This window comes from Onychostoma macrolepis, chromosome 07 (assembly GCF_012432095.1).
Source record: "Onychostoma macrolepis isolate SWU-2019 chromosome 07, ASM1243209v1, whole genome shotgun sequence".
NCBI lineage: Eukaryota > Metazoa > Chordata > Actinopteri > Cypriniformes > Cyprinidae > Onychostoma > Onychostoma macrolepis.
This window is the reverse complement of record NC_081161.1, coordinates 35,564,453-35,587,766: the sequence shown is the minus strand read 5'-3', so window position 1 is coordinate 35,587,766 and position 23,314 is coordinate 35,564,453. Positions and strand designations below refer to the sequence as shown.

Genomic DNA, 23,314 nt, shown 5'->3' with positions numbered 1-23,314 from the left:
CTGTCTGCCTCAGTTAAAGGAGGACTGGCAGTATGTTGCCATGGTGGTTGATCGACTCTTCCTCTGGATCTTTGTGATTTTTACCACCCTTGGGACACTGGGCATTTTTGCTGATGCCAGCTTCAATGCCACACCTACTGACCCCTTTCCCTAAATCTGACGGTTGTTCTCTCTAGCCCTGAACTTTTCACCTCAAAAACACTGGCACGAGATGTGTTAGATACTGCTGCGGATTTAATGCACAACTATGGTCTTTTACTGCAACACAAAGAGCACAGCAATTCATTCACACAATATTTCTGTTGTTAATGCAGTGGATAGATGCATAAAAACAGCCTTACTATCACTGAGTTCAGTGAGATTTGATATTATAATACATTTTTAATTTGCTGAAATTTGCTTTTGCCATTTTGAAATTATGCAGTTCCTCTTTAATTTGGCTTTCTCATTAACTTTGATACTAATGATACTTTTCAATATTACCGTTTGTGTAGCATTTTTAATCAAATTAATGTAGCCTTGGTGAGTATAAGTGACTTTTTTCAAAAACCCAAACTTTAGAACGGTAGTGTAGTTGCATTTATGCATAATGTGTAGGCAATTGTTCTGATACTGCAGTGTGATGTGTGCTCTTAAATTTGTGAAGGCTATTCTAGTCATTATTTGGTGAATATTTTTTTTTTAAGGAAACTTCTGTGTGCTGAATAAAGAACAAAGAATGTGTTCTGAAAATCTGCTTTTTTTGTCAGAGATTACAAAAACTGTTTCTCTCACCTTTTACAGTACGTATTGTATATGAATGTCCTCTACCGTGTGCTTATCTGTGTATGTACAGTGGGTACGGAAAGTATTCAGACCCCCTTAAATTTTTCACTCTTTGCTATATTGCAGCCATTTGCTAAAATCATTTAAGTTCTTTTTTTTTTTCCTCATTAATGTACACACAGCACCCCATATTGACAGAAAAACACAGAATTGTTGACATTTTTGCAGATTTATTAAAAAAGAAAAACTGAAATATCACATGGTCCTAAGTATTCAGACCCTTTGCTGTGACACTCAGATATATTTAACATATTTAACTCAGGTGCTGTCCATTTCTTCTGATCATCCTTGAGATGGTTCTACACCTTCATTTGAGTCCAGCTGTGTTTGATTATACTGATTGGACTTGATTAGGAAAGCCACACACCTGTCTATATAAGACCTTACAGCTCACAGTGCATGTCAGAGCAAATGAGAATCATGAGGTCAAAGGAACTGCCTGAAGAGCTCAGAGACAGAATTGTGGCAAGGCACAGATCTGGCCAAGGTTACAAAAAAATTTCTGCTGCACTTAAGGTTCCTAAGAGCACAGTGGCCTCCATAATCCTTAAATGGAAGACGTTTGGGACGACCAGAACCCTTCCTAGAGCTGGCCGTCCAGCCAAACTGAGCTATCAGGGGAGAAGAGCCTTGGTGAGAGAGGTAAAGAAGAACCCAAAGATCACTGTGGCTGAGCTCCAGAGATGCAGTCGGGAGATGGGAGAAAGTTGTAGAAAGTCAACCATCACTGCAGCCCTCCACCAGTCGGGGCTTTATGGCAGAGTGGCCGACGGAAGCCTCTCCTCAGTGCAAGACACATGAAAGCCCGCATGGAGTTTGCTAAAAAACACCTGAATAAGATTCTCTGGTCTGATGAGACCAAGATAGAACTTTTTGGCCTTAATTCTAAGCAGTATGTGTGGAGAAAACTAGGCACTGCTCATCACCTGTCCAATACAGTCCCAACAGTGAAGCATGGTGGTGGCAGCATCATGCTGTGGGGGTGTTTTTCAGCTGCAGGGACAGGACGACTGGTTGCAATCGAGGGAAAGATGAATGCAGCCAAGTACAGGGATATCCTGGACGAAAACCTTCTCCAGAGTGCTCAGGACCTCAGACTGGGCCGAAGGTTTACCTTCCAACAAGACAATGACCCTAAGCACACAGCTAAAATAACGAAGGAGTGGCTTCACAACAACTTCGTGACTGTTCTTGAATGGCCCAGCCAGAGCCCTTACTTAAACCCTATTGAGCATATCTGGAGAGACCTAAAAATGGCTGTCCACCAACATTTACCATCCAACCTGACAGAACTGGAGAGGATCTGCAAGGAGGAATGGCAGAGGATCCCCAAATCCAGGTGTGAAAAACTTGTTGCATCTTTCCCAAAAAGACTCATGGCTGTATTAGATCAAAAGGGTGCTTCTACTAAATACTGAGCAAAGGGTCTGAATACTTAGGACCATGTGATATTTTAGTTTTTCTTTTTTAATAAATCTGCAAAAATGTCAACAATTCTGTGTTTTTCTGTCAATATGGAGTGCTGTGTGTACATTAATGAGGAAAAAAAATGAACTTAAATGATTTTAGCAAATGGGTGCAATATAACAAAGAGTGAACAATTTAAGGGGGTCTGAATACTTTCCGTACCCACTGTAGATACAGTGTGGAGCAATATATCACTAGTGTAACTAGTATATGCTTGTATATATTATTTGCTAATTTACACCATTTTAATTACAAATGATATGATCAACATAATTTGAGTGAACACAGTTAAAAACACCTGCTGCTTAGGAGAGTGAGAGAGGCAGGTGGAAATCAGATACATATTGGGGTCACTTTTGAGAGACCAGCTGACCTGCTGCACTTTCCTCTCATTACTCCAGATATCTTCACTGGATGCTACTGTCCTCTTACCTATATAGACTCTATCAGAGAGAGCAATTGAATAGATGCAGGAACAGAGAGGCATGGCTTATTACTTCTACAAAAAAAAAAAAAAAAAACTGGAAATAGAAACTATCCAATCTGAAGTCTGATCAGTGGTCAAACCACCCTGCCCTTAAAAATAAAAACGCTTTGAGTTTGCTGTTGACAGTTGCCTAATGTGAACTGTGCCTTACACAAAAGAGATTTCAGAAGATTCAGAATGACTTACATAAGGCTTAAAAGATTTACAAAAGTATCACTAACAACCTTGAGATTTATCGACCCACTGTAAGACTAACTGTGCATAAATTACACAATGAACAAGCTGAATAAACTCAGCTAGCACAGTAATTACTCTACCCACTAACTCTGTGGAGCTTCACGTTTGGGGACGTTTTGAGTGGGATATTGACCAGAGAAGATAAGTTTTGTGGGGCTTGTTGCACTTGTCTGAAGCTTATTTGCAGCCTGTTTATGCTTACGGTCAGCATTTTGCCTTACAGACGTTTAAATCAATAAACAGCAGTTACTGCAATGATCGTTATTACTAATATTACACTGCTCTCTACAGTTACTTATGACAAGAACATTGCATGTTATAGAGTATAACAATGCCTGGCCCCTTTTTCAGCAGCACTGGTTTCTGAAGTATTTTTTTTGCCATTAGTTTTCCCAGTGGGATTTTTAAACAAGTCGTCTTATAAATAGGGTAACCCTATATATATACAGTGAGGAAAATAAGTATTTGAACACCCTGCTATTTTGCAAGTTCTCCCACTTAGAAATCATGGAGGGGTCTGAAATTGTCATCGTATGTGCATGTCCACTGTGAGAGACATAATCTAAAAAAAAAAAAAAACAGAAATCACAATGTATGATTTTTTAACTATTTATTTGTATGATACAGCTGCAAATAAGTATTTGAACACCTGAGAAAATCAATGTTAATATTTGGTACAGTAGCCTTTGTTTGCAATTACAGAGGTCAAACGTTTCCTGTAGTTTTTCACCAGGTTTGCACACACTGCAGGAGGGATTTTGGCCCACTCCTCCACACAGATCTTCTCTAGATCAGTCAGGTTTCTGGCCTGTCGCTGAGAAACACGGAGTTTGAGCTCCTCCAAAGATTCTCTATTGGGTTTAGGTCTGAGACTGGCTAGGCCACGCCAGAACCTTGATATGCTTCTTACAGAGCCACTCCTTGGTTATCCTGGCTGTGTGCTTGGTCATTGTCATGTTGGAAGACCCAGCCTCGACCCATCTTCAATGCTCTAACTAAGGGAAGGAGGTTGTTCCCCAAAATCTCGCAATACATGGCCCCGGTCATCCTCTCCTTAATACAGTGCAGTTGCCCTGTCCCATGTGCAGAAAAACACCCCCAAAGCATGATGCTACCACCCCCATGCTTCACAGTAGGGATGGTGTTCTTGGGATGGTACTCATCATTCTTCTTCCTCCAAACATGTTTAGTGGAATTATGACCAAAAAGTTCTATTTTGGTCTCATCTGACCACATGACTTTCTCCCATGACTCCTCTGGATCATCCAAATGGTCATTGGCAAACTTAAGTCGGGCCTGGACATGTGCTGGTTTAAGCAGGGGAACCTTCCGTGCCATGCATGATTTCAAACCATGACGTCTTGGTGTATTACCAACAGTAACCTTGGAAACGGTGGTCCCGGCTCTTTTCAGGTCATTGACCAGCTCCTCCCGTGTAGTTCTGGGCTGATTTCTCACCTTTCTTAGGATCATTGAGACCCCACGAGGTGAGATCTTGCATGGAGCCCCAGTCCGAGGAGATTGACAGTCATGTTTAGCTTCTTCCATTTTCTAATGATTGCTCCAACAGTGGACTTTTTCACCAAACTGCTTGGCAATTTCCCGTAGCCCTTTCCAGCCTTGTGGAGGTGTACAATTTTGTCTCTAGTGTCTTTGGACAGCTCTTTGGTCTTAGCCATGTTAGTAGTTTGATTCTTACTGATTGTATGGGGTGGACAGGTGTCTTTATGCAGCTAACGACCTCAAGCAGGTGCATCTAATTTAGGATAATAAATGGAGTGGAGGTGGACATTTTAAAGGCAGACTAACAGGTCTTTGAGGGTCAGAATTCTAGCTGATAGACAGGTGTTCAAATACTTATTTGCAGCTGTATCATACAAATAAATAGTTAAAAAATCATACATTGTGATTTCTGGATTTTTTTTTAGATTATGTCTCTCACAGTGGACATGCACCTACGATGACAATTTCAGACCCCTCCATGATTTCTAAGTGGGAGAACTTGCAAAATAGCAGGGTGTTCAAATACTTATTTTCCTCACTGTATATATACACACACACACACACAGGTGCTGGTCATATAATTAGAATATCATCAAAAAGTTGATTTATTTCACTAATTCCATTCAAAAAGTGAAACTTGTATATTATATTCATTCATTACACACAGACTGATATATTTCAAATGTTTATTTCTTTTAATTTTGATGATTAGAGCTTACAGCTCATGAAAGTCAAAAATCAGTATCTCAAAATATTAGAATATTACTTAAGACCAATACAAAGAAAGGATTTTTAGAAATCTTGGCCAACTGAAAAGTATGAAAATGAAAAGTATGAGCATGTACAGCACTCAATACTTAGTTGGGGCTCCTTTTGCCTGAATTACTGCAGCAATGCGGCGTGGCATGGAGTCGATAAGTCTGTGGCACTGCTCAGATGTTATGAGAGCCCAGGTTGCTCTGATAGTGGCCTTCAGCTCATCTGCATTGTTGGGTCTGGTGTCTCTCATCTTCCTCTTGACAATACCCCATAGATTCTCTATGGGGTTCAGGTCAGGCGAGTTTGCTGGCCAATCAAGCACAGTAACACTATGGTCATTGAACCAGCTTTTGGTACCTTTGGCAGTGTGGGCAGGTGCCAAGTCCTGCTGGACAATGAAATCAGCATCTCCATAAAGCTTGTCAACAGAAGGAAGCATGAAGTGCTCTAAAATTTCTTGGTAGGTGGCTGCGTTGTCTGTGGACATCAGAAAACACAGTGGACCAACACCAGCAGATGACATGGCAGCCCAAATCATCACTGACTGTGGAAACTTCACACTGGACTTCAAGCAACATGGATTCTGTGCCTCTCCACTCTTCCTTCAGACTCTGGGACCTTGATTTCCAAATGAAATGTAAAATTTACTTTCATCTGAAAAGAGGACTTTGGACCACTGAGCAACAGTCCAGTTATTTTCCTCCACAGCCCAGTTAAGATGCTTCTGACGTTGTCTCTGGTTCAGACGTGGCTTGGTAGCCCTTTTCCTGAAGACGTCTGAGCGTGGTGACTCTTGATGCACTGACTCCAGCTTCAGTTCTCTCCTTGTGAAGCTCTCCCAAGTGTTTGAATCGGCTTTGCTTGACTGTATTCTCAAGCTTGCGGTCATCCCTGTTGCTTGTGCACCTTTTCCTACCCAAATTATTCCTTCCAGTCAACTTTGCATTTAATATGCTTTGATACAGCACTCTGTAAACAGCCACAACTTTCAATAATGACCCTCTGTGACTTACCCTCTTTGTGGAGGTTGTCAATGTTCGTCTTCTGGATCATTGCCAAGTCAGCAGTCTTCCCCATTATTGTGGTTTCAAAGAACAAGAGATACCCAGAATTTATACTGTAGGGATGGTTGTAAGCTCTAATCATCAAAATTAAAAGAAATAAACATTTGAAATATATCAGTCTGTGTGTAATGAATGAATATAATATACACGTTTCACTTTTTGAATGGAATTAGTGAAATAAATCAACTTTTTGATGATATTCTAATTATATGACCAGCACCTGTGTGTGTGTGTGTGTGTGTGTGTGTGTGTATGTATATGTATATATAATAATAATAATATTATTATTATTATTATTATTATTATTTCTTTATTTTTTCCCCAAAATCTATTCAAATATATTAAGATATTGCAACACGCTGCAACACTGATTGGTGGAATTTTCTTTACAGCAACAACCCGACTCTATTAATCTTTAGTTTGTAATATTCAGTTGTCATGGTTGATCATTTCTGAGCTAGACTGTGAGATGCTAATAGTGTGTGTGTGTGTGTGTGTGTGTGTGTGTGTGTGTGTGTGTGTGTGTGTGTGTTTATTTGAGAGATTGTATATCTGCTGTCGCCTTGCAGCAATAGCAAATGCCTTTACCACTAGACAGACATAACAAATTGAACAGAGACAGAGAGACGGGTATGTTGAGAGGGTGAAATCTTCATGCCTTAATGTTGGCCACTTTGTTGTATGCGTGTGTGTATATGGGGACACCATTACCGACAATGTCCTCAGATGAATGACACTAAGCCAATTCAGATGCAATTCAATTCAAAAGTCAAAAAAACGTCCTCAACACTTGAATTCATATCTAATAATGGCAAAACTAGCATTTCGAGTTTGTCTTTAGTAATTATAATTGGGTTATATTAAGAACAAGTGTGAAAGGGAAGTACCCACACAAGTATGTGAGCAGTGTGATTGTGTGTGTATGTGAGTGTGTTCACTCCTCTCCTTTCTCACCCTCCGGAAAGGAACAGTCGTGCCCACCTCTTCCCTTTGTTCTCTCACAAAAATATCCACACACACACTTACACAAACCATCAACAGGTGCCTGCCAGGGCTGCCACAGAGTCCACACATTCCTTTCTCCCTCCCATAATTCTCTTTCCTCCCAACCAATCACAGACCTGCTTTTCACAAGTCAGGTTGCAGGGAGGAGAAAAGTGATGAGTTGACCATGTCAGGGTTTGGTAGGAAAGGTCTGGCACAATCACACTAAGCTGTTGGTTTGAGAGAGGACCGAGTCTGTGGGATATGTGAGTTAGTTAGAGTTGTATGTGAGAGCTGTTAAGGTGTGTTTGTATGTGGTGACGGCTGGTGCCAAACTGTGGATATACAGATTGTACTTAAAATGAAGACTCTGCTTGGGGTCCTGTGGTGCTGCTGGCTTCTAACTCTCACAGGTAATACAGATCTGGTATTTTAGATGTGGGAAGAGTGTTTGTGTTGACGTATTTGCACTAGCATTCAAAAGTTTGGCGTTGGTGGGATTATTTGATCTCAAATACAGTAGAAAAAAAAAACAGTATTAGTGTAAAATATTATTTAAAATTAAAATAACTGTTTTCAAATTTTAGTATATTTTAAAATATAATTTATTCCTGTAATGTCAAAGCTAAATTACTCCACATGATCCTTCAGAAATTGTTCTAATATGCTGATTTGGTGCTCAAGAAACATTTCTTATTATTATCAATGTTGTGCTGCTTAATATTACTGTGGAAAAACATTATAATTTTTATTTTCAGAATTTTTGGATGAATAAAGTTTGAAAGGAAATTAATTTATTTACTGTCACTTTTGATCAATTGAATGCATTATTGCTAAATAAAGATACATTTCTTTAAAAAAATAAAAATAAAAAATGACTTACCCAAAATGTATGTATATATTGTGTGTATGCATGTATATTTTTGTTTCTAAGAGTTTATGCGTTATTATTATAGAAAATTGTATGTTAATGCATTTTGTGTATGTACTGCATAATTTACAGTATGCACAATAATATTTATATTCATATATATATATATATATATATATATATATATATATATATATATATATATTCATCATGAATAATTATTTAATTGTGTGTGTGTGTGTGTGTATATATTGCATATAAATATATACATGTAATATATAAATTACGATATTAAATGAATTAATATTGAAATAATAAGAAAATTATTAATTAATTCGTTTGAAATTTGGAATCAGTATATGGTCAAGTTTATCTGAACAGACGTGATCGCAGATAGTAACAGGTGTATATGTCACCAGTGTGTCAGTTATGTGCTTTCATAAACTGCATGTGACGGACTGCATCTCGCTGACATACAGTTCATATAATGTTTGGAATGCTACAGCATATTTGACCTTGTAATAAGGAGACAAAGAAAGCAGCACTGAGGCCATTAACTCCTCTGCATGTTGATCTGGGTCAGCCCATTCTTATGACTTTAAACCCTGTTTATGACTACAAGTCAGAAGAAACACAGGGAGAGAGATAGACAAATCTGTGCTGGACTTATTTTGATTAAGAAAGGAGTTAATGACCTGCTGAAATAAAACAAGCATTTGTGTGTCCGCATGTGTGTTTTCAGTGGCATCCAAGGCTGAACGCATGCTACTGGAGGATTTGTTTCAGGATTACAACCTGAAGGTGCGTCCAGCACGTACCTGGAATGAGCAAGTGATGGTCCGAGTGGGAATGACTTTAGTACAGCTCATCAGCTTGGTATGATACACATAACACTCACACATAAACACGTCCACACACATTTTCCTATGCGGAATTACTTACTGATCCTCTCTTTATTCATTGTTTATTTCCAAAGCGTTTCTCTCTTTGTGATTACTCACACAGTTTGTGTTCAGTGACATTCACAGCAGGCTGTTGGAGATCAGCGGCCCAGCTGCCTCTCTCGTACCCACTGGGCCATGTGGCCAGCGCTTCAGCAACATTTCCCTAACATTAGAGAAACATTAGCACTTTCCCCTTTCAGCAAGCACTTTCCAGCCATGAGGCATCAAGCCATGCATAGAACATTAGCTTTCATACGGAAGGAGTGATTGTGACAGCATGCCACACTCGACACGCGTTAACGCCGCGCTAATGTCACTGTCTCTCTTCTCTCACAGAACGAGAAGAATGAAGAGATGACAACAAACGTGTTCATGAATATGGTGAGAGGCAGATCATTTATCTCATCCTTCCTAACCGCTGTTTATTTTCCGCTTAAATTGACTTGTCACTTTTTATAACTGCAAGTCATTTTTGGCATTTCTTTTCTTTTTTTTAATACTGTCTTATGTGCTTTCTTTAGATGTAGAGCAAATAAGTGTGCTCATGGTGCTGAGTAGGATAATACTGCATGTGTCAGAAAAATAATTGGTTTGCTTAGCTAAGGGAATAAGGTTTGGGGATAAATTTGATTTCAATAGATGGATAAACAGTTAAAAGAAAATGTTTTAAAGAAATGTTTCTTGAGCACTAAATCAGCATTTTAGAATAATTTCTGAAGGATGTGACACTAGAGTCTGTAGTAATTGCTGATGATGCCATGACAGGAGTAAAGTACATTTTAAAATAGTTTACAAAAGTACTTAAATTGTAAAAGTATTTAAATATAACTTATGTTTATAAATAATATAACTCTTATATATAGGTTACACTTTATTGTAAGGTGTCCTTGTTACAGTGTATTTACAGTGTAATTATACATTGAAGTACTGAGTAATACTAACTACATGTACTTAGTATATGGTTAGGATTAGGGTTTACTTGCATGTACTTATGCATAATTTATTGTTATTATAATAGTAAGTACTATTAAGTAACAAGGGCATCTTAAAATAAAGTGTTACCTATATATACAGTAATGGCCAAAAATATCGGCACCCTTGGTAAATATGATCAAAGAAGGCTGTGAAAATTAATCTGCATTGTTAATGCTTTTGATCTTTTATTGAAAAAATTCACAAAAATCTAACCTTTCATTGGATAATAAGAATTTAAAATGGGGGGAAATATCATTGTGAAATAAATGTTTTTCTCAAATACACGTTGGACACAATTATTGGCACTCCTAGAAATTCTTATGAGTAAAATATCTCTGAAGTATATTCCCATTCATATTCACAATTTTGAGCACTCCAGGGTGATTATGAACATGAAATTATCCAGCCATGGCTTCCTGTTTCACAGAAATATAAATAGAAGGGAAAACAAAGCCCAAATTCCCTTAATCATCCATCACAATGAGAAAAACCAAAGAATATATTTCTGATGTGCAGCAAAAGATAATTGAGCTTCACAAATTAGTGAAGTGGCTTTAAGAAAAGAGCTAGAGCAGTGAAAATTCCCATTTCCACCATCAGGGCAATAATTAAGAATTTCCAATCAACATAAAATGTTACGAAACAGCCTGGAAGAGGACGCGTGTCTATATCGTCCTAATGCACGGTGAGAAGGAGAGTTTGAGTGGCTAAAGACTCTCCAAGGAGCACAGCTGGAGAATTGCAGAAAATAGTTGAGTCTCGGGGTCAGAAAACCTTAAAAAAAATTTGTCAAACAGCACCTACATCACCACATGTTGTTTGGGAGGGTTTCAAGAAAAATTCTCCTCGCTCATCCAAAAACAAACTCCAGCATATTCAGTTATCAGACACGACTGGAACTTCAAATGAGACTGGCTTCTATGGTCAGATGAAACTAAAAAAATGAGCTTTTTAGCAGCAAACACTCAAGATGGGTTTGGTGAACACAGGGATTAAAAAAAAGTATTTTTGATGTTGTGGGCCTATATTTCTGCTGGAGGTCCTGGACATCTTGTTTAGACACATGGCATCATGGATTCTATTAAATACCAACAGATAAAAAATCAATAAGTGACTGATTCTCATAATGGGCCATGTTTGGATCTTCCAACTGTACAAAAATCCAAACACAAAAATGGGTCGCTGAGCACGAAACCAAGCTTCTGCTACGGCCATTCCAGTCCTCTGACCTGAACCCTATAGAAAATGAGTGGGGTGAACTGAAGAGAAGAAGCACCAACATGGAGCTGGGAATCTAAAGGGTCTGGAGTGATTCTGGATGAAGGAATGGTCTCTGATCTCTTGTCAGGTGTTCTCTAACCTTATTATAGGAGAACATTTTGAGCTGTTTAAAGGGCAAATGGAGGTTTCAAAAAGTATTGAATAAAAGGGTGCCGTTAATTGTGGCCAATGTGTATTAGAGAAAAACATTTATTTCATAATGATATTTCCCCCCATTTTAAATTCTTATTATCCAATGAAAGTTTCGATTTTTGTGAATTTTTTAAAATAAAAGATCAAAAGGATTAACAATGCAGATTAATTTTCACGGCCTTCTCAAGGGTGGCGATATTTTTGCCCATGACTGTGTATATGTGTGTGTATGTATGTGTATATAGTGAGGAAAATAAGTATTTGAACACCCTGCTATTTTGCAAGTTCTCCCACTTAGAAATCATGGAGGGGTCTGAAATTGTCATCGTAGGTGCATGTCCACTGTGAGAGACATAATCTAAAAAAAAATCCAGAAATCACAATGTATGATTTTTAACTATTTATTTGTATGATACAGCTGCAAATAAGTATTTGAACACCTGAGAAAATCAATGTTAATATTTGGTACAGTAGCCTTTGTTTGCAATTACAGAGGTCAAACATTTCCTGTAGTTTTTCACCAGGTTTGCACACACTGCAGGAGGGATTTTGGCCCACCTCCACACAGATCTTCTCTAGATCAGTCAGGTTTCTGGCCTGTCGCTGAGAAACACGGAGTTTGAGCTCCTCCAAAGATTCTCTATTGGGTTTAGGTCTGAGACTGGCTAGGCCACGCCAGAACCTTGATATGCTTCTTACAGAGCCACTCCTTGGTTATCCTGGCTGTGTGCTTCGGTCATTGTCATGTTGGAAGACCCAGCCTCGACCCATCTTCAATGCTCTAACTGAGGGAAGGAGGTTGTTCCCCAAAATCTCGCAATACATGGCCCCGGTCATCCTCTCCTTAATACAGTGCAGTCGCCCTGTCCCATGTGCAGAAAAACACCCCCAAAGCATGATGCTATCACCCCCATGCTTCATACTCATCATTCTTCTTCCTCCAAACACGTTTAGTGGAATTATGACCAAAAAGTTCTATTTTGGTCTCATCTGACCACATGACTTTCTCCCATGACTCCTCTGGATCATCCAAATGGTCATTGGCAAACTTAAGTCGGGCCTGGACATGTGCTGGTTTAAGCAGGGGAACCTTCCGTGCCATGCATGATTTCAAACCATGACGTCTTAGTGTATTACCAACAGTAACCTTGGAAACGGTGGTCCCAGCTCTTTTCAGGTCATTGACCAGCTCCTCCCGTGTAATTCTGGGCTGATTTCTCACCTTTCTTAGGATCATTGAGACCCCACGAGGTGAGATCTTGCATGGAGCCCCAGTCCGAGGGAGATTGACAGTCATGTTTAGCTTCTTCCATTTTCTAATGATTGCTCCAACAGTGGACCTTTTTTCACCAAGTTGCTTGGCAATTTCCCCGTAGCCCTTTCCAGCCTTGTGGAGGTGTACAATTTTGTCTCTAGTGTCTTTGGACAGCTCTTTGGTCTTGGCCATGTTAGTAGTTGGATTCTTACTGATTGTATGGGGTGGACAGGTGTCTTTATGCAGCTAACGACCTCAAACAGGTGCATCTAATTTAGGATAATAAATGGAGTGGAGGTGGATATTTTAAAGGCAGACTAACAGGTCTTTGAGTGTCAGAATTCTAGCTGATAGACAGGTGTTCAAATACTTATTTGCAGCTGTATCATACAAATAAATAGTTAAAAATCATACATTGTGATTTCTGGATTTTTTTTAGATTATGTCTCTCACAGTGGACATGCACCTCGATGACAATTTCAGACCCTCCATGATTTCTAAGTGGGAGAACTTGCAAAATAGCAGGGTGTTCAAATACTTATTTTCCTCACTGTATATGTATATGTATGTGTATATATATATATATATATATATATATATATATATATATATATATATATTATTAGAAATGTCTTTAGCAGTGTCTTTTAAAATGAAAAATAATAATTGTGTGTGTGTGTATATACAGTATCTCACAGAAGTGAGTACACCCCTCACATTTTTGTAAATATTTTATTATATCTTTTCATGTGGCAACACTGAAGAAATTACACTTTGCTACAATGTAAAGTAATATGTGTACAGCTTGTATAACAGGTGTGTTTGGGGTCGTTATCATGTTGAAATACTGCTCTGCGGCCCAGTCTCCGAAGGGAAGGGATCATGCTCTGCTTCAGTATGTCACAGTACATGTTGGCATTCATGGTTCCCTCAATGAACTGTAGCTCCCCAGTGCCGGCAGCACTCATGCAGCCCCAGACCATGACACTCCCACCACTATGCTTGACTGTAGGCAAGACACACTTGACTTTGTACTCCTCACCTGGTTGCCGCCACACACGCTCGAGTAATCCAGTAATCCATGTCCTTAGTCTGCTTGTCTTCTGCAAACTGTTTCCGGGCTTTCTTGTGCATCATCTTTAGAAGAAGCTTCCTTCTGGGACGACAGCCATGCAGACCAATTTGATGCAGTGTGCGGCGTATGGTCTGAGCACTGTTAGGCTGACCCCCCCCACCCCTTCAACCTCTGCAGCAATGCTGGCACCACTCATACGTCTATTTCCAAAACACAACCTCTGGATATGACGCTGAGCACGTGCACTCAACTTCTTTGGTCGACTGTTCTGAGCGGAACCTGTCCTGTTAAACTGCTGTATGGTCTTGGCCACCGTGCTGCAGCTCAGTTTCAGGGTCTTGGCAATCTTCTTATAGCCTACGCCATCTTTATGTAGAGCAACAATTCTTTTTTTCAGATCCTCAGAGAGTTCTTTGCCATGAGGTGCCATGTTGAACTTCCAGTGACCAGTATGAGAGAGTGACAGCGATAACACCAAATTTAACACACCTGCTCCCCATTCACACCTGACACCTTGTAACACAAACGAGTCACATGACCCCGGGGAGAGAAAATGGCTAATTGGGCCCAGTTTGGACATTTTCACTTAGTGGTGTACTCACTTTTGTGGCCCGCGGTTTAGACTTGAATGGCTGTGTGTTGAGTTATTTTTAGGGGACAGCAAATTTACACTGTTATACAAGCTGTACACTCACTACATTGTAGCAAAGTGTCATTTTCTTCAGTGTTGTCACATGAAAAGATATAATAAAATATTTACTAAAATGTGAGGGGTGTACTCACTTCTGTGAGATACTGTTTATACACACACACAGTAACGTGTAACAAGGTTTCCATTCCCTCTCCACTCTTTCTCTGTCTTTCTCTCTCATTTCAAGGAATGGACAGATTACAGGTTATCTTGGAATCCTGAGGACTATGACAATATTGATGTTGTTCGAATTCCTCCCTTAAAAGTGTGGCGTCCAGACATCTACCTAATCAACAAGTGAGAACATCCTCCTACAATGCCACACTGACAAGCATTTGAAAGATGTTGTTTTAAGAAGTGCATGATCAGCAGTGCTCCACAGCAACAGGGCACCTGCCACAGTATCATACTTGAATTAAAAAACCTTTTGATCTCTTTACACTGTAAAAATGACTGTTAGGAAATAAAACCTGCAAAAGTCACAGAATTTAGGACTTGACTGAGATCTTCTCTTTCTGTTTAATAGTAATGATGGTCAATTTGATGTTGCCCTGTATGTAAACGTGCTAGTGAGAAGTGATGGAACCGTCTCCTGGTATCCACCAGCCATCTACCGCAGCTCCTGTTCTATAGAGGTACATGTGAACTTGTTAGTATGCTAACATGTTAAAGTAATATTCTTAGATTATAGTAAATAGACTTCTATAGTAAATTCCTTTGTCAGAATCACAGAAACTATTGTTGAACTATTGTTGGAGTTTAACTTGTGTTGAACCTTGAACCACAAATCACTTTTGACATATTACTGATTTAAAATTGTATTATTATTGTATTGTACTGTATTGTGTTTAAATCTGTGTTCTCCGTCCCTATAGGTGGCCTACTTTCCATTTGACTGGCAGAACTGCACAATGGTGTTTCGTTCCTACACATATGATTCCTCAGAAGTGGACCTTCAGTACAGTCTAGATGAAGATGGCAACGAGCTCCATGAGATAGTGATTGACGAGAATGCATTCACCGGTTAGTGTACTTCATCCTAAATGTGACAGCTTCCTTTCCAAGGTCAGGAACCGTGGAGTATTACAATAGTGATTATTTATATTTATTTATGAAAATAATATTTGTACAAAATTATTATTATTCAGCATAGTAATATAGTTACTTTACCTGTAGTCTGTTTATGGTCGCCAAGCAATGTAGCAACTTGGCACATGGCACACTCTCTTCTTCCTTCTATCTCTCTTTCTCTCATCAGTCCTCTCTCTTCCCTAAGAGAACGGTGAGTGGCAGATTTGTCACAAGCCCAGCAGAAAGAACATTCGCGATGACTTGTATGAGGACATCACCTTCTACCTGATCATTGAGAGGAAGCCTCTGTTCTACATCATTAACATCATCGTGCCCTGCATCCTCACCAGTGTGCTGGCCATATTTGTCTTCTATCTGCCACCTGGTGCAGGTGGCCATCTTTAATTAGAAAATCAATATGTTGACTGTAAATTGTGCAGTTTATGTTAAACTTTGATGTTTTATGAAACATCCTGACTAATTTAATATACACTACCATTCAAAGGTTTGAAGTCAAGTCTCTTATGCTTACCAAGGCTGCATTTATTTGAACAAAAATGCAGAAAAACAGTAATATTGTGAAATATTATTACGATTTAAAATAACTGTTTTCTATTTTATATATTTTATTTATGTGATTGCAAAGCAAAATTTTCAGCAGCCTTCAGTGTCACATGATCCTTCAGAAATCATTCTAATATGCTGATTTACTGCACAAGAAACATCTCTTATTATTATCAGTGTTGAAAACAGTTGTGCCGCTTAATATTTTTGTGGAAACATGATATTTTTTTCTGGATTCTTTTTTTTTTTTAAATCTTGCTGACACCAAACTTGTGAACAGTAGTGCAAACTGTGGATGACATTGTTTAACTTTGTCTTGAGCAATTTTAAATTAGCCTGTTTAATCACTTGTAATTTTATTTATACAAAAAGAGGAATGGAACACAGTGTGTCTGTACATAAGACATGTTTTCTGATCTCTCCCTCAGGTGAGAAGATGACTCTGTCCATCTCAGTCCTCATTGCTCTCACTGTTTTCATGCTGTTGTTGGCTGACAAAGTTCCAGAAACATCACTTGGCATTCCTATCATCGTTAACTATGTAATGTTCACCATGATCCTGGTGACGTTCTCAGTCATCCTTAGTGTGGTGGTCCTGAACCTTCACCACAGAACTCCCAGCACACACCACATGCCCTTATGGGTGCGAAAGGTGACCCTTAGGAAGATTCACATTCAGGAAAATCTTAAAATAAAAAGCAGCTTCAACATATTATTCAATAAACTTACTTAAAGCTGAGAGCATTTCCTGTCATCTAACATTCTGCAGGTTTTCATCAACTTGCTGCCCCGTTACTTGGGTGTGCTGAGGCCCCAAACTGAGGAACCAGTTGAGGACGAGCCAAAAGAAAACATCCCTTTAGGTTGTCTGGACAAAGGTCTTAAACCTGGAGGTGAATATTTTATCCGAAAGATCAACCCAGAGCTGGTATTGCCTTGGAGAGGAAGGTTAGTATTATGTGCAAAACATCAGTCTTAATCAATCACAAAATAACCCTGCTTTTGTTTATAACGATTTCTGTGTCCTCTAAAACTTTTTGTGATTAAATGTGATAAAAATGCATGTATATGAAATAATGTATAAAAGTTCTGTCATGAAACTCTAGATGGCGCAGGCTGATGGGTCATTAAAGCAAACTGATGATATTGACAACATTAAACTGCTTGGCACAAGCTGATTGGTTCATGTTGCATATGCAGCCAATAAGCTTTCTGCTTTACATTTAAATGGCTGTCTAGCATCCACTAGAGCAGTTTGCAGCGTGCTTTCAGAGTTCCTCTGAAACCCTCCACCTTCCCCAGCTCCACCTGTATAGATCTGCTATGAGTTATTACATATGCTATGTGTGTAGTATGTCTTAAATACTCAGCGTGCTGTATCTGCTCATGTATTGGCAGTAGCAAGTTACTGTACTTGCTTTGCAGCAGCAATAATCTACAGAAACAGCAATAACCAACAGCAGCGGCAATTCAGCAGCGTAGCACATCTATTCCACCATGACTGCCAATACATTAACAATGTCACATCCATTACCATGCTAAAATCTTCCAAGAGTTGTCATTATGATAGAACTATATGTCTGTTCTTTAGATTTGTGTAGAATAACATCTGACTTGGTTGTGGTTATATAACCACAAAGTAAAATTTACAATAGTTTGCCATTTTTTTTTACCTATTTGTTTTGTCTTTTTGCTTTTTGGTCTTGTCAAACCTGTTTGACTGCAAATGCTAAGTACAACTCTCGTTAGACACAATTAATGAACACTCACTCAGACAAAAACACACCTAGATGCCAAATCAATATGCAGCACTTTAATGTGCTTGTACCATAATCTGCTGGTGTTGGCAATATTGCTCACTTTTAAACAACTCTCATAAACGCGGATCAGGGTGGGCGGATGATGAAAGTCTCTGTGCTGGCTGTTCCTCCTCTCAATCCAAGGGCATTTGATCTCAGCCCAGTTAAGCCCAGTCACCCCTCCAAAGTCGCCAGAATCTAAGCCCTTGTTGAGCTGAGGCATTAGAGTGTAATGCACACAAGAACAGCAGGGGAGGGCCGAAGGTGGAGGATGCACATAAATGGATGAATGGACATTTGGATGGACAGATGGATGGGTTTTTCTGAAAATGTGCACATGACTCTGCTTTAGTGTACAGTGTGTGTAGCAGAGACACGTCTCCATCTGTCCGTAATAGTAGTAATGAACTGTTTTGCGGGCCTGGGGTGCCTATTCTCCTCCTCTTCATCTGTTTGAGAATGGCTCATGACCTGTGCCCTGTCACTCTCGCTCCTGTAATCTGGTGCTGCAGAGTGTGCCACTCTTTAGCCAGTCTAACAGGTGGTCTTAAGATGGCTGCATGCCGCTAGAGCTTTATTAAAGTGCTAAGCTCACAATTCCTTCAAGACATGGCGCCAGTCTTGAGGGCTACATGAGAAGAGAAGTGATTTCAGGGAAAGTTAATAAAAATTTGATCCATTTTTATTAGCAGTTGGTACTTGCTATCCAAACTTTGGAACAACCAAAGGCCTAAATATCCTAAATTTCTTGCTAATCTGATGATGTTTTGACAGCAGATGGGTGGTCCCAAACTTGTTTGATGTCAGAGTTTGGCTGGTGTGAAACGTGTGTAATGAACTCGGGTCTTGCTTGAAAACAGGTGTCTGGATACCCAGTACACAATTGGTATGAAAGCAGTAAGCCTCATTTTAGGAAGTTAACTACTATTAAAATTACTTAATTTGAGTTTGTATTGTGGTACTTTGCAAGCAGAGTGGCAAATGCATTTGTCATCGACTCTTGTCAGAAATTTGAGTAGAAATGTCATTTTTGGACATTTTGACATTCCCTTTTCTCCTCCTGAGTCCTTAAGTGTTATTTTTGTATTGTTTATATACTAAAAAAAACTGTTTATTCATATTTTAATTGGTTTGTTTTTATATTTTCAGTTTTTATTTAAATTTTAGTTTAAGTTGTAGTGATTTTGTTCTTTTGTCATTTTTATTTGTTTTTATTTTTGTTTTATATTTCTATTTAAAGATTAATTAGTTTTATTTAGTAATTTCAGTACTTCAGTTTACATTTTCAGCTTTATTTTAATTATTGAAAACCTTTTTAAATTTTTTAATTTTACTTAACAATAACAACAAAAGTGCCACACAGCTGCCACTGGTAAACGAGGTAGTACTTGTGTCGATAATACAAATATGTGGTCCAGAGCAAGATGTGAAAAGAAACCTGTAACATGGGTTGGGTAACAATGGTCAGCTAGTAGTTGCTGTAGGGTTTTTGGGGTTGTGGTGGTGGTGGTGGTGGTTGTGGTTTAAATAGCATGCTGATAACATTACAACTTTTTGCACATTAAAACACTCTCTGAGACATTATGTTCCATTTCTAGCTGTTTTACAGTATTTAAACATTGATTCCACAGAAAATACACGTCAGGGTCAAGTGAGTTTAAAACCAGTCTATAAACAGCCTGCAATGCTTAGTAAAAGTTATGTTACTCTGATGTCCTGCATCCACTGATACTTTTATTTAACTGGCAGAAAAGACAGGTGAAAGTATGGAGCGCAACATGATAGTGTTATATTTACTTGCACTGTTTGTTTATGTTGTACAGACGTCTGTGTGCATGAGTTGTGTCTCTGCAGATAATTATTTGAGGATGAGTTTTTATATATTAAGTGTGTATACAACATGCATACATCACACATACAGCATGTGGAAACAAACATTTGTATGAGTTGCTGGAGTTCCTGTCTATACCGGTATGCATCTCATTGACCGTGCATATCATGTGCCGGACGTGTGGTGCTCTCTGTATAATCCCTGTTGGAAAAAACTCACCCTTGAAAGAATGGGAATGTGAGGGAGGAGAGGTCAGTCCCAGACACCGCACTGCTCTCATTCATTCTACGCTGTATGACAGACTCATTCCCACTATAGCACAGAGCAACACAATATTGACCTCTACAATGAACTCATGCTACTGTACAACACAGCATGCAAAACTATCTACTGCACAATGCTATATATTATTAGTGATGCTTTCTAATTGCTATTGCTCATGCTTGGTTATTTATTACCATAAAATGTTACATTTGATACATAACTCATCCTGCAGTGTTTGTACTGTTAAATTGTCTGGCGTGTTGCAAAGAAGTCTGCTGTTACTTGTAGTAGATGAAGTAGATGATTTTCTCCTAGTACTATGATGGTGAGCTATGCATGAATAACTCGGTGCTGTTCTAAAAATGTAAACATGCAACATGTGCAGTAAATCATTATAAATAAGTGCATGTTGTCTAAATGTTGCCCTGACGTTTCAAAGTGTCACTGTCACTTGCAGACCAGTCAGGTCATGGGATAGGTCATATATTTCAGGATAAAAGGACAGGCAGCACATTTAACCAATATGCAGTACGATACGGTATCAAACCTGTAGCCCAAGTACCACCTAGTCTCCAGACTCCAATATTCCTTTTTTTTTTTTTTCTGTTCCTCAGTATTGACTAAATTGAGTGCTTAAAAATTGTGAGCAATATAACACCATATCCTAATTAATATCAAAGGGCCAAAATTGCTGCTCATACTTAGAAGCAATTTTTATAGGAATGAAAAATGAAAATATGTTGAAAATGTACTCACCCCTCAGGCCATCCAAGATGTAGATGAGTTTGTTTGTTTGTTCATCAGAACAGATTTAGAGAAGTGTAGCATTACATCACTCGCTCCCCAATGGATCCTCTGCAGTGAATGGGTGCCGTCAAGGTCCAAGCAGCTGACAAAAACACCACCATAATCCATAATTAACTGACACAACTCCAGTCCATTAATTAACCTCTTGTGAAGCAAAATGCTGCTAAAATATGAGTCCTTGATATAAAATATGATATAAATAATATTGCTTTCTCCAGTGAAAAAGTTATCTTTTCTGAATCAGGAGAGGAATATGCACAGATAATGAATCGTTTATATGCAAAAAACAGTCAAAAATAGTTCTAAACAAATATTTCAGTTTTTGATGGGAAGGGACTTTTTCACTGGAGGAAGCGTCAGTATGGATTATGGACTATATGACAGAAGTTTAAATTTCAAATGCCTTAATGATGGATTTGTTTTACACACAGTCACAAGACGTTAATTGGTGGACTGGAGTAGTGTGGATTATTGTGATTTTGACAGCTGTTTGAACTCTCATTTTGGCGGCACCCATTCACTGCAGAGAATCCATTGGTTAGCAGGAGATGGCCTGGGGGTGAGTAAATTTTCAGCATTTTTCATTTTAAGGTGAACTATTCTTTTAATGAAAGTTGTTAGAATTTTACATAATGTTAATAATCCACTTACTGTGAGTGGACATGGAAACATTGCAGCATGACAATTTGGGTTTTGTTAGTACACTTATGAACCTTTGTTTAGGGTTAATCATTCTTTCATTTGTGTGTATGTTTGCTTTTCAGTCATAATGAGAACACTGTGAAGTTGCAGAGGTTTTCAAACAGTGACAACTATTGTCTGATTCTGCCTCCGAATCTCAAATCTGCAATCGCCGCCATCACGTACATGGCTGAACAATTGAAGAAACAGGATGTGGACGATACTGTAAGTCTATGAACACACATGCTCACTAACCACACACATTCGCTTTCCGTCTCTGTTTTTCCACACTTACTCACAGATACACAAAGAAACCTTTATCTAAGGCTCTTCCTCTCGGTCTGCCCCTGATCCTCATGATTATTCATAAATTGATAATACACATCCTCCTGTGTCAGTGAGATCAACATATCCCATTGTTTCTGTGTTTGATGTGTGCCCGTGTAGATGACAGATGACTGGCAGTACATTGCTGTGGTTTTGGATCGGCTCTTCTTTTGGCTCTTTGTCATCATTACTACCCTGGGCACATTGGCCATGTTTCTGGATGCCAGTTTCAACTACACTCCTGACCAACCTTTTCCATGAGCGCATCCCTTAAATGACAAGCACACAGCTCTTGATCAAAAAACATAGTAAGACTGTAGTTTGTGTGGACTGACTCTAGGGGGCACCAAAAGTCATATTTATTTTGCCTTCTTTCTTTCTTTTTAAATCGATGTTTCCATTATAATATATTCGTTATTTTCAAGTTCTTTCAATTCATCCACTATACTTATACTCATACATTTACTCTTTATTTGTCACTTATTGCATACTGTATTGTCACTATATGTAATAAAACTTTAAGAATAAGTATTTTACTTCTTAAGATATTAAGAAAATGTTCTTGCCGTAGTCTTGATTACCTGTTTCTTAACTTTTTCATTGATCTGATGTTCATAAAACCGAGAGAGCATGTAAGTTTTTGCCTTTATTTAATTGTTTTTTGTCATTTATTTATTGTTTATTTCATAATTATTTTCTTTGAGAAATTGGGCATCTCTAATGCCCTAGAGAATATATCATAAGAAATATAATCACATGCATTCAGCGTAATCTAAACAGTCATACAGTATTTCTCTCCTTGTGTGCAGCTCTTTTCTGTCTGCCAGCAGTGGTTTGTTAAATCCTTCCTGGATCTGACTCGTCACTGAACCATTAGGATATAAAGTCTGACAAGCATGCCATAACTCCATGCTTAGCCAATCTAGCTACGGTAAAGTTAATGAACTGATGTGCAGTCAATTCTAAACAACGTTAGCTGACACCTATTTTTCAGCCAGTAATTTGAATATTAACTTGCATTATGTTGTCCATTTAGTATTATTGTGATGAACCACTTAGTCTTAGCTAATTCTCAAATAAGATGAGATTTAAAACTTTAAAAGTCTGAATAAACTGGCAGAGCCAAACTCGTGGCTCACGTTTAGATTAAGTTCCTAAAGCAACATGATATTGTTCATGATTGACTTACAGAAGCTTTTATTGGGTTAACATTAAATTATTTGGATTTACATGACCAATTGTATGCTAGTTTTCTAATATTTTGTGTTGCATCAATTTCTGTAGCATGAAATTTAAGTCATGATTTTCTGTTATTGAGTCATGGATGTTACAAGTCTTTAAAGTCAGCATGAAAACAAAATGAAAATTTATATTTTTTTCTTAGTGTACATTTCTGGTCTTGGCGCACTTTGTTCTCAAG

General features: G+C 38.5%; 2 protein-coding genes across 5 annotated transcripts in view; both read left to right on the top strand.

Annotated features, from left to right (window-relative positions):
* Nucleotides 1-709, top strand: part of chrnb1 (cholinergic receptor, nicotinic, beta 1 (muscle)) — an 18,121-nt gene extending 17,412 nt beyond the window's left edge. The window contains exon 11 of the mRNA XM_058781423.1: nt 14-709. Coding sequence (XP_058637406.1) covers nt 14-154 — 141 coding nt within the window. The 3' untranslated portion in view covers nt 155-709. The remainder of the gene's footprint in view (nt 1-13) is intronic.
* The window catches only part of chrnb1l (cholinergic receptor, nicotinic, beta 1 (muscle) like), a 23,644-nt gene extending 330 nt beyond the window's left edge, over nt 1-23,314 (top strand). Inside the window, exons 1-11 of one of the 4 annotated variants that reach the window (XR_009271967.1) lie at nt 6,730-7,739; nt 8,940-9,073; nt 9,478-9,522; nt 14,738-14,847; nt 15,077-15,185; nt 15,426-15,573; nt 15,827-16,012; nt 16,614-16,837; nt 16,955-17,133; nt 21,318-21,445; nt 21,651-21,780. Coding sequence is in view for 3 of the 4 variants with exons in the window: in XM_058781424.1 (XP_058637407.1) it covers nt 7,688-7,739; nt 8,940-9,073; nt 9,478-9,522; nt 14,738-14,847; nt 15,077-15,185; nt 15,426-15,573; nt 15,827-16,012; nt 16,614-16,837; nt 16,955-17,133; nt 21,651-21,792; nt 22,015-22,155 (1,470 nt within the window). In the remaining variant the exon portion in view is untranslated. Of the gene's footprint in view, nt 1-6,729; nt 7,740-8,939; nt 9,074-9,477; nt 9,523-14,737; nt 14,848-15,076; nt 15,186-15,425; nt 15,574-15,826; nt 16,013-16,613; nt 16,838-16,954; nt 17,134-21,317; nt 21,446-21,650; nt 21,793-22,014 lie in introns of those variants that run through there. The other 3 variants (XM_058781424.1, XM_058781425.1, XM_058781426.1) reach the window with 3 other exon arrangements.